We start from the raw sequence: 12,253 nt of genomic DNA on the forward strand, positions 1-12,253 counted from the left end.
AACATGACATGGAGGGGTAGAATGGAGAATGTACTGCGATTCCCTATTACTTAATCCAACTCAGAGCTGATCACAACATGCAGATCCAACTCAAGCTTGTTCGACCTACAGTGACCTACCTCTTCCCCAGCATCATACTTGCACCAACTAGAGAGAAGGGTCGCAACACATTGGTCTCGTTCCATCAAACCTCAGGATGGGAAGATAGCCATAAGGCAAACTTAAGCTTTTATTTGCCAGCTTTTGCAATGCTTACTACTGCATTCCTCTGTGTTACAGAACCAGAAGTTAAGGATAGTGTTCATCTCAACTCCAAACTCTGCCCCAAAGACACCTGGCAAACGGTGTCCTGCTGACTAGCGTGAATACTTGCAGGGAAAGCCCATTGGCTCAGTTCTCAGCTTAGAAGCAGGAGTTAAGGGAATATCCAGTGTTGCCGTTTCAACCGTAACCCTTGGTTATCTAAAGAGTGACCCAGATTTGGAGGATGGCTCTATTATGGACCTCACCAAAACATCATCTCCTCTCAAAATGGAGAGCCACAACCTTGACTACCTGAAACCAAAATATTCCTCTGACCCGCAGTCCCCACGCTGTCCAGAGACTGGCTCCCAGGAAAGTGACTCTGATGTGATGCCACCATTGTGTCTGACAGCCTTTTGAGCGTTAAGTCTGGTGAGTAAGAGAGGTGTCCCATTGAGAATCCATTGAGTTGTACTGTGATGAGAGGAGAAGAGATCCAGAGTTTTCTGCCAACGGTCATATTTTTCAGGAGTACACAGGCATGGGGGTGGCTGCTGGGGGGTCAGAGGAAGAGGGGGTGCAAAGCAGGCAGGTAGACATGTGACTCACTTCAGACGTCTGCATCTACCCTGAGCCTGGGTGCCTCTGAGCTGAGCGAAAACGTACAGGGCTTCTATCACTGCACCCTCTGCAAGAAGACCTTCAGCAAGATCGGCTCACTGAAGGTGCATCTGCAGAGCCACGTCGATGAGAAAGTTTACTTCACATCCACAAATGCACCCACACGGGTGAGAGGCCTTTCAGCTGCAACCTGTGCATCAAGAGCTACGGACACCCCGGGCAGCTTCAGATACACAAGCGAGTTCACACTGAGGAAAGGCCATATTGTTGCCCCCGCTGTGGGAAAAGTTTTAGTGAACACAACCAGCTCAAAGTGCATCTCCAAACTCATATGGGTGAGACAACTAGTGTTTGTGGGAAGACCTTCAGAGAGAAGCTCTACAGCTGTTCCTACTGTGGCAAGAGCTTCAGCCGATCCAGACACCGTAAGAGGCACAAGCAGGATCACACAAAAGAGAAATTGTATTCCTGCACCTACTGCGTGAAGAGCTACAGCGGTCACCCTACCATGAAAAAGCATATGAGAATCCACCTGGGCAACGACGTCTTTATTCAAGATGAAGAGAATATCAGTGGCCCTGAGGCTCAGAATCAGCAACCAAACCAGATGGAATAAAATCCCGTAGTGTGTGTGCCATGTGTGATGTGTTGTACCTTACATCCCTGTTCTGCTGCATACATCATCATTTGTAAATGTATAGAAACATACATGGCTATTGGGTGTAGTGCATCCAATTAGAGTTGGTACAGGTAGGCGTGTCACAGATGTGCTTAGATCCACACTGAGTCTGCAGCTTTAACCTTAGATACTTTATACGTGCTGTAGGTAGGTTATGGCCTTTATCTGATCCACACAGTCCTGTAGTATTGTGAGGTTAAGTGTTTGACATATGATTAGATATAATTGATGGATGAAACCTCCAGTCAGATTGCTGTGTTTGATGGTGGCCATCCAATGGTCGTAGTGGGTCATTAGGGTTGGCAAATGCCTGAAATATGTTTGTGCTGTCAAAAATAATCAAACTAATTAGGTAGGAAAGCTTATGACTTTATGACTGACTGAAATTCCCATTAAGAAAAAAAGTATTTTGTATGTGATATTCAAGATTTCAAGATTCTTTATTTGTCACATACATAGTTAGAACAAGTACAACATGCAGTGAAATGAACCCTGACCGATCCAAAGACTGTGCAAAAAGAGAAAGAAAGAGTAAAAAAAGAAAAAAGTGCAGATAAGATAATATAAATATAAAGTGCAGACAATAAGAATAAAAAATTAACAAAATATCCAACATATACAAAATACAAAATACAAAAAAGTGGCAAGTGGTGACGCATAAGGTGATGTGCAAAGTGCAGTGTGCATTGAAGTTGCCTTAAAGAGTGGGAAAAAAATATCATACAGCAGTTTACGTATCTGCTGTATGATATTTGAGAGGTAGTGGTGTCATGTCCTGGTTGAGAAGTCTTACGGCATGAGGATAGAAGCTCCTCCTGAGCCTCTGTTTTTGCCGTAATGCTTCTAAAGCGCCTGCCTGATTTCAGCAGCTCAAACAGACTGCTACTGGGGTGAGTCGTGTCTTTGATGATCCTGATTGCTCTGCTCCGGCATCTCCTGGTGTATATGTCCTGCAGAGACGGCAGAGCAGATCTGGTGCAGCGCTCTGCTGCCCGAATCACCCTCTGCAGTCCCTTTAAGTCCTGGACACGGCTATTTCCATACCAGGATGTGATGTTCTGGGTCAGGATATCTGAACTGAGTAGTGTAATTTCATGTTTCCCAGAATTTTTCACTATTAATGTTAAATAAAGTTTATTTTTTACATTAGTATATTGTGCATAATAACTTTAGTTTTAGTAGAATTCACTACAATAAAGGTTTTTATGGCACTTTTAGAAAAGCATTAATAGCGCCTGAAGGAAAACAGAATCTAAGCATGAACTGTTTACAATTTACTGTTCCCTGTTCATAAAAAAATTATATCTGCACAAAAGTTTACAAGGAATGAAAGCTGTTTACTTATGAAGAACGCAGAGACCTGTGATTATAAAAATAATTGGTCAAATATAGTTTTTTTGACATCAAGGATTTAAGCGTTTTGCACTTTGTATGAGGATGAGTGGGATTACATATCTAACAAAGATGCAGATTTGTAAGGTTAAATATAGCTACATGATAACATTCGAGGTTGCAACATTAAAGAACTAGTACTTCTGGTATACAGGGTTCCCACAGGGTCTTAAAAAGTCTAAAATTCAGAAAGTTAAATTTAAGGCCATAAAATGCCCAGATTTTCATCCTAAGTCTTAAATTTAATTTACCCAAGTCTTAAAATACTTACCTCCGTTAATTCCCAAAAAGCATTGTCCGCAGAAAATAAAATAGTAAAACTAATCCGTTGGTTGTGTTTTCTGGTCTGCACCGGTGTCTGCGTGGTAATAAAACTACAAATCCCATTGCGTGATCACTGCAGCTAGGCAAACAAACAGTTTGAGAAGGGTCTGGCTGCAGAACGTGCACTTTCAGCCACTGACATCAGGTGCACGCTCAGCCACAACAGGAAGTGCAGGGGAATCAAGCGCTAACTTAGTTCTTGAGGCCAATGTGAACGGTATGTTGTTTTATTATTTGTATTACTGAATGATATAGTGTAGGATCATAGTTACAAGTTTATTTCATGCCATACATTATTGCAATGTAAATATTTTGATGTAGTGCGTTAGTAACTTTTTTCTCTGATGACTGGAGTGAATATTTTCAATTAAAAGCCAACTACTAGCCAGTTGGCTCACGTTGTCTTACCATAAAATAAACACATTTCTACTTTTACAGAGCTTTTCATGGAGTTACCTTGTGAATGTCTTAGTTTCCAGCATATAGTTTTCAGTTGTTCGTGTGGTCTTGAGGAGAACGTTTCTCGGTCTCCTTATGGTAAGGCAAGTTTTTATTATTATACACAGGGTTTATTTAATGTGCTTTATAAAAACAAGATTTTAAAAAGTTACACCAAGACAAAAAAGCAAAATAGAGATGAAGAAAAACTTATTTGAATAAAAATTGCTTAGAAAATCTAAAAAATCTGATTAAAAGTGCAGTATGTCCTGCCCCGCTCGTCCGCTCCTCCCGTGTGCCACACCCCCTCGTTAACCCCTGTTTCCAGTTGTTTTCATTATCGCTGATGGGTCTGGAACGTAACTTCCGCGATAGGCGGGGGATCACTATATATTTTAAGGCTTGAACTATAAAAAAGTTTATGTATATGGTCTTTCTATATCGCAGATTTTCACCTATCGTTGATGGGTCTGGATCCCCCGCCTATCGCGGAAGTTACGTTCCAGACCCATCAGCGGAAGTTACGTTCCAGACCCATCAGGGTATATATAAAACTATAAAAATATAACTTTTTTATAGTTTAAGCTTTAAAATACCACTCCCACATGCTTTAAACAAATGTGAACTTTTTAAAACGCACTTTGTAAACACATATGATATGTGGATGTTGGGCTAAGGATATGAGTGACATAAAATATGAGAATTTCTGGTATCATTTGAATGTTTCTAGTAATGCATCATGTTGGTCTTAAATTTTACTCATAATGGTCTTAAAAGTTCTTAAAAAGGTCTTAAATTTAACTTACTGAAACCTGCAAGAACCTTGGGTATAAAACGTTCAGCAAAATAAAAACCACAAGCCTCTGTTGTCGTTTTATGTTGAGACTTCATGCATCTCCTGGTCAAAGCACCTTTTACAGCAGCACCTGGGTGAGCAAGACAGCTTCTCCTTTGACAGGTACAGCATGGGCTGGATGGTGCTGCTGATATCCATGAATCCAAAGGCAAGGTAGTGGATGTAACAGTGGAAGACATCGTGAGAGAAGTACTCCTGAAATGGAAAGAGCGCCACAGGAGGCAAATAGTTGAAAATGATGATGGTCAGGATGATGAGGACCATCTTGAAGGCTTTCTTCTTGAATGGGTGCATCACGTCCCGAACCGGTCCGGAGTGCCGGAGGGTGAAGAGAATGGAGATGTTGCAGAACAGCATGACAGCGAAGGTGGCCAGGATCATGACAGTGAAAGCCTTCTCGAATTTTACAATGATTCCCGCGCACTTGGCTGCCGCGTAAGCCAGTGTGAGGACCCACACAACCGCGGCGCACACTGACCGGTGTCGGCGGTCCTTCAGCGCCGCAAAGGTAATGGGGTGGACCACCGCCATGTAGCGGTCCAAGCAGATGCAGGAGAGGAAGAATGGGGATGAGTCTTTGATGCCGTAGAAGAAGCGTAGCACGTACCAGGGGCTGCTGCTCGTCAGATACATGATGGCAGACAACTCCAGGGGTGGGATGAAGCAGAAGAGGGTGTCCAGAACAGCCAGGTGCCAAATAAAGATGTCTGAGGTGGAGGAGTCCATTTTGTTTTTGTGCAGAAGCCACAGAACCATCAAGTTGGCTGGGATTCCCAAGAACATGTTAACAAACTGCAAGCCCAAATAAAAAAGGATGATGGCAGGCATGTGTTCGCACTGCTTAAATATAGTCACTTCCTGACCTGAGGCATTGAACCCATTATTTATAAGTATAACAGAGTTGTTGATGTAGTGAATTTCCATGCTGACCAGCTGTGAGGAAGCTTCCTTGGATAGTTCCTCAGGTAAGGTTAGGAACAAGTAGTCTGTTAATACACAGGGGTAAAAAAATCAGAATTATTATTTGCTGCACTAAATTGTAGCTGTCACTGCTAATGACAGATTATCAAATGTACTTCTTTGTATCAGATTAATAGAGGAAGTGTTCTCCCTTCTACAGTACTTCCTCGAGGTTCCTGCATGTATGCAAATGATTCCTGGAAAGCTATTCTAAAATACTGGTGAGCAAGAGAATTGGAACTGGGAGATGGGCTGGGTTTAAATATAGATAATGTCCAGCTCCACTTCCTAACGTCCAAATCGCACTTTGCCTGAGCAATGCTTCGCCGCCTTGTATCCAGATCGCATCTTGCCAGAGCCCAGCTTCTCCTTATGTCCATATTGCACCTTGCCAGACCGTAGCTCTACTGCCTTCAATGTTACCCTTTATTCTTAATGTCCCAAAATTTATTAAAAGAATCAAAGTGAAGTTTAATAAAAGGTCAGTTTTGCACTAAATATCATGCTTTTCATCAATTTGATTAGTAGCTCTGCTTAGACATTCACTTCTCCTGTGGATGAGATATTCCTAAATGATTCCTTGATTTCTATCCCGTGTTTTTGTATTTTTACTTGTTTTGCTTAAGGTACTGTGGCGAAATCTTTACTTACTAACTAGATTTTGCTAGAGAAAAGATGTGTGTTAAATGCAATCTGTGAATAACTTGATATTTTAATGCATTTTCACGGGGAAATTATGAATGAATAAGCAAGAATATTACTTGTAGTCAGGTCAGGTTAGGGAACATGCACTGATGCACCGTGTTGCCGCACCTACCACACAGCGAGACTCCTCGAGATCCCTGCCGGCGATCCCCCAGGCAGATACATGGTCCGGTGCCAACCCCCGGAGCACCACACACCCCTTTCCAGCGACCTCATGACCCCCCCATGCTCTTCCAACCCGTCTGCTGCCTCCATAGGAAGAGTCACCAGAGCCATGAATGTCGCTGCTGAGGTAAATCTCTTGACAAGGTTGACATTCTCCCCGCAGACACACACTACTGATGGCTGAGCCTAAGAAGTTACTAAATGCCTGGATCTTGGCCTTTATCCAGGACACCCGCAAACCCAGACACTCAGACTCCTCTCCCAGTCTCTCGAGAGCCCCAATCAGAGCCTCCATTGACTCCGCTAAGATTACGGCATCATCAGCAAAGTCAAGATCAGTACATTTTTCTTCACCAGCAGACGCCCCACAGCCCCTGGACCCCACGACCCTGCCCAGCACTCAGTCCATACAGGAACTGAACAGAGTAGGAGCGAGAACATACCCCTATTACCATATTCGATATTCAATTTTCTGGCTTTAATAACATTTAACGGGAGTAAGGTGGGGCGTTTTTAATGACAGAATCGTGATGTCCAGTACACAGACATCGATGCACACCAGTTATTTTGGCACTTCAAACCATTTTGTGATTTGTGCCAAATCGTGTTAATAGCTAATATAATAAGCCCAGTCAGCTGTAATGACATGGGGGTTTAGCATTTTGGGTTCATGGCAACTGTTGCACACTCCTTTGTTTCCCAGATTGCTTTACGTACGAATTTTTATTAATTTTTGAATGTTCGAATGTATCCGTATAATGTGCAATGGGACAATACATGAATGGGTTAATAACTTTAAAACTAGACAAGACAGGCACATCTAGTGAAGTGTGCTTTGATCAGTGGACAACAGGGAACAATGCACACCCCTTGGGTTTTCAGAATAACTTTCTCTCTAACAGTTATTAATTAATACATTGTATGCATATTATATGCCATTGCTCCATTTCATACATATTGACAGAGAGCCCCTCACGATTTCCACGCTAATGTCATATGGATCATCCAGGTACGCCGGCATTGTCTTCGGAGAAATTGTAGTTGGAGGGGCGGTGCTCATATAGGGCTGGCTTACACAGAAACCTCGACTTAAAGAACAAAAATTGCTCGGAGCAGGTTTGAGACTTAGCGTAAATTGCCATAGCAGCATGCTTTGAGTAAAACCTACCCACCTTTCGTAGTATAGGTTAATTGTGAAGTTACACCACACGCCATGAAGTTACTCGCAAAGTTACCCTGATAAGCCAGTAAACCCGCTTCATAGTACAGGCCAACGGTCGGTGACAGGCAAGCAAGTGATCACGGATCCTGTTAAGGATGACCCTAGCAAGGACTTTACCCAGTACTGAAAGCAGTGTTGTCCCCCTGAAGTTGCCACAATCCAGGCGATCACCCTTCCCTTTCCAGATAAGGACTACAAGTCCCGTTTTCCAGTCAGTTTGGATGACGCCTGACTCCCAATTGGAAGCAAAGATTGCCTGTAATGCCAGTAGGACAGCCTTACCACCAGCCTGGAGAAGTTCACCCCGGATACCACAGATCCCTGCGGCCTTCCCTACCCACAGCTGATTCACTACCACAACTGATCGGAAGATCAGCTTCGAGAATCGTAGACCCAGAGATGTCAAACATCCTAGCTGAAGGGTCAGCTTTAAACAACTGCTCAAAGTAGCTGGCCCAGTTCGTCACAACTGCAGTGTCATCCGTAAGGACCGTCCCATCACCAGCCCTGACTACAAGTCTCCGAGGAACAGATTCAGATGCTTCGATTCCTCTGTAAGCAGGACATGGGTCACTAGGCCACAGATGGTGTGTCACCTGCTCACAAATCATCTAACAAACACCTCCTTATCTGCCCTCAGAGCACTCACAGCTGTCCTCAGATCCCAGTACAGACTGGAGTTGCCACTAAGTCATGCGCAGCGACTCCTCTCAATAATATCCAGGGTGCCCTGTGAGATAAAAGACCTTCTTCTGGGAACACTGGCAACACCAAAACAGCCTTCAGCAACCTTTAGGGTCTTATCACGGAAGGTTTCCCACATCACAGTGTCAGCAGTCGCACCCAAGTCTGCCAGTTCCTCACACAAACTGCATGCAAACTCATCAGAAACAGCTTGATCTTGGAGTCTGGCTATATCCAGCCTCATTCTCCCAGTAGGTGGTAGCCTACTGGATCTTAGCTGAATCTTAGTACAAGTAGCTACAAGTCTGTGGTCAGAATTCACAAACTGTGCACTTCTGTAGACCCTGCAGGAACCTGCAGTGACTGCCCACAAGGATGTGATCGATCTCCTTCTCTGCACCACCAGTATTGGAGTACCAAGTCCAATGATGCGGCTCTGGGAGTTGGAAACAGAATTCAGCGACCCACAGCCCCTGACCTGGAACATGGACTTTTACCACGGTCTCCAGACCCATGGGGACCAACATAATCCTCATAGCCAGCCCTGTCAGTGTCAGTGGTCGCATTGAAGTCACCCATGACCAGAGGAGTGTCACCTCGTGGGCACTCTTCAACCACTGAGCGAAGTTGCGAGTAAAATGTCTCCCTCAACGAGACATCATTCACCGTGATCAGAGCATACACTGAGACAACAGACAAGAGTGCCTTAGCCTGAGTCTCATGATACGCTCGTTGAAAGGAGTGACATCAGATACGAAGCTCCCCAGACAGCAGAGAAAGATGATCATCTTGCCGGAGAGACAAGACGTTCCATGCGCCAACCCGGATGGGCCACCTCAGACTTGGACCTGAGTTCTGCCATACAGCAGGCAAAGCCTCAGCACCACACCAGTACTGATCCCCAACAGGCCTGACCCTATTAGTTCTCCAACGGATTCAACTCGTCCAGGAATGGGGCTCCCGAATGCCTTCCCCCATCCCCTTCATGGTGTGTGCAGCCCTCATGTGAGCAGCTGCAGCATGAGCTGCTCCTGTGAAGAGCAAAAGAGTATCTAACTTGTTTTAATCAAGCAGTTGTGAGTTCTTTTACAGTGGCTGGAGTGCCAATCCCGACACCAACCCCCAAATAATTGCTTCCCTGCAAGTTGGATGACTGCTTGCAGGGCCGGTTGCAGTGTAACATCATACCGAGGACAGATGTAGTGTAGTGATGAGCCATTTTGATACATTATGAAGTTTCATTTGTATATTATGTTTAATAAAATTTTAAGTATTATTTAACCACATGATATTTACAGTATAATACCCATATCAAGTAACTTTGGTCATGTTTTTTTAGTTTGTATAGGGTGACCAGATAATCCATGTCAGGGAGGACACTCTGAGCTAGGACAGGAATTGTAAATTACCATTTCAATTAAAAGGACCTGGATTTCACTTGAGCACTGAGCTCTTGCTGTGTGCTGATTGGTCAGTCTCCTATAATCATGCATGTGTCACTAATGCTAACGTGAAACAGCTGGATGAGTCTTTCAGTCAAGGAAACAAACCAGTCAAAGCACAAGAAGAGCTGAACTATTTAGCCGAGCACAGGAGCCTTTCAATTTGAAAGTAGTTTGTAAAACCCGAAGTAGCTCAAAGTGTCCTCCCTGACATGGATTATCTGGTCACCCTAAGTTTGTATTGCTTTAGTAATAACATAACATGCAGACAAATGGACATCCTACATCTTTAAGATTGTGATCTTAAATACATATAGCAAATAATCTGTTGTACAGAGTGGCTAATTCACAACCTTTTTTGGAATGCGTTGCAAACCTTAAAGGCAGGAATGGATATATATTTACTAGTGCTGGGCAAGTTAACGCCTTATTATCGCGTTAACGCAGTACTTTATTAACGCCGACAATTATTTTATCGCGAATTAACGCAGTTTATTATATTAGTAGTAGTATTATTTTTAAAGTCTGTTGCTCGCTGGCTCTGAATCAGAGCATGTGAGCGGAGTGGAGCCGGCTGAATTTGGTCAGAGCGCGAAGCGGTTTTTTAATTAAGGCTGGAGCGGTCACTCTGTCTCTCCAATTTCGCTCCGATACCGCTCACACTACGATTCTGAGGCGCGCCCAAATCTACCCAGAATTCATCTGTACAATTATCAAGACTGTTACACAAATTGGAACGAGATGGAATTCGCAAAGTATTTCACAAAGGAAACTGATAAATCATACAAGTGTACTATTCTTAAAAAACGTATAGATGACAATAATGTAGAGCAAGAACAATAATGTGGTGAAACTGTTTCAGTGAGTAAAGATTCACTTTCTAATCACTTTTCTCAGAAACATGAGAGGGTGCTACACGAACAGGCGGAAGCCAAAGCAAAACGCGAGCAAGTTTTATATGGTTGTAGCATATCAAGTCTATAGTAAATTAAAGTATAAAAGCCTATAAAGTAAAGATCGGTAATAAAATTAATTCATTTTGTCATTCAAAGTAGGTCTAATAGGATTTTTTAAATTTCACGTAACGCTGTCAGTGAAATTTTATTTTATAGAGAGACGCAGCAGCAGCATCAACAGAAAAAAATTGAGAAATTTAAAACGTGCATGTATATTTAGGCTATTAAGCCCACTGATTCCTTTATTTTTAAGCCTATTTTTGCGTGGAATGCCATTGCCAAACCTGTCTGTTGTCTATATGTTGCTTAAAAATAAATATTTTCTGTTCTGACTGGCAATGTTGCCGTTGCTCATATTTCTTTATGACATAAGGCTTCGGTTTAAGGTGACTTTTGTAAGGCATGCAGATTATTTGTCCCTCTTTTAAATTGGAGCGAGCGTGGAGCGATTTGACTGGAGCGGGAGGAAATTTTAGTGGAGCGAGGAACGGTGTTGAGCGGAGCGGCTTAGTGCGAATTAGAGCGGAGGAGCGGGCGGAGCCAACAGCCTCGTGAGCGAGGAGCGGAAATTCTCACCGCTCCACTCCGCTCACATGCTCTGCTCTGAATACACCTACAAACCATGGGTCACAGGAGGGGAGGGATGTTGATCAGTACTGGCTTGGAATGGGCTTCATCACGCGTTTCAATCAATGAGAGCATTTGGGGTGGGGCTAAGACTGCTGCATTGTTACATGTGCTTTTATTCAGCACAAACTCAGCACCAATAATCTGAGACCACTTAAAATGTTATTATTCTATTTTTTGTTAAAATCTTTAAACATATACTTTTCAAAAACCTATTTTCAGACATGCTGAGAAATTGTAAAAAATCACATTATAGACATTTCTAGGTAAGACTTTTGAGCTCTGAAGCTTAGACACAGGGGTTGGCTACACATAGGTGAAAGAGACATTCTGAAATTTTATGTGGTTTGGTTACTAAAGTGTTAGAATTTTGGAATGACACTCTTTTTCCTCAAAGTCAGTGGCTTTCACAATGAATATTGATTGAAACGCAAGAAAGTAGCAACAATAAAATCCCTTTCACAGTTTATTGGTAGATGGAATGAAAAATGAAACTGTGACCATATAAATATAGAAAGCGATAAATATGATGCAGTGACTATTATTAACACTCGGGACGAGGGCATCGTCAACCGCGTATCTTTCTTGTGTATTTCAGTTTATATCTCGCTGAAATCATTATGTAGAATCATGAAAAAAACACTGACTAAATCTGTAATCGGTCTTCTTTTCAAAACTTCCATTGTTGGAAGTATTAAAGTTTTTTAAATTAGGTTAAATAGGAAAAAAGGCAAACTGTACCACCTTTCTTTGTCTTACTTGCATCAGGAGTGTATAGGACTGCTCTCAGCTGAAGATCGCTATTCACGTTCTAAATAGGATGGGTTTGAACTGGCGATCTTGTGATTACAGGCAGACAGGCTTAGCACACTGAGCCATGGACACAGGTACAAGAATCGCTGCTGAAAATGGCAACAATTTCTACTTATATATATTTGA

General features: G+C 42.8%; 1 protein-coding gene across 1 annotated transcript; it reads right to left on the reverse strand.

Moving 5' to 3' along the window:
* Positions 1-4,623: 4,623 nt before the first annotated feature.
* Positions 4,624-5,477, reverse strand: LOC140587020 (hydroxycarboxylic acid receptor 2-like; the record flags this gene model as incomplete). The annotated part of the gene is made up of 1 exon (XM_072708556.1): positions 4,624-5,477. A coding segment is annotated over exon 1 (854 nt), but the record flags the coding sequence as incomplete, so codon positions are not given.
* Positions 5,478-12,253: the final 6,776 nt, after the last annotated feature.

This window comes from Paramormyrops kingsleyae, unplaced genomic scaffold (assembly GCF_048594095.1).
Source record: "Paramormyrops kingsleyae isolate MSU_618 unplaced genomic scaffold, PKINGS_0.4 ups128, whole genome shotgun sequence".
Taxonomy (NCBI): Eukaryota; Metazoa; Chordata; class Actinopteri; order Osteoglossiformes; family Mormyridae; genus Paramormyrops; species Paramormyrops kingsleyae.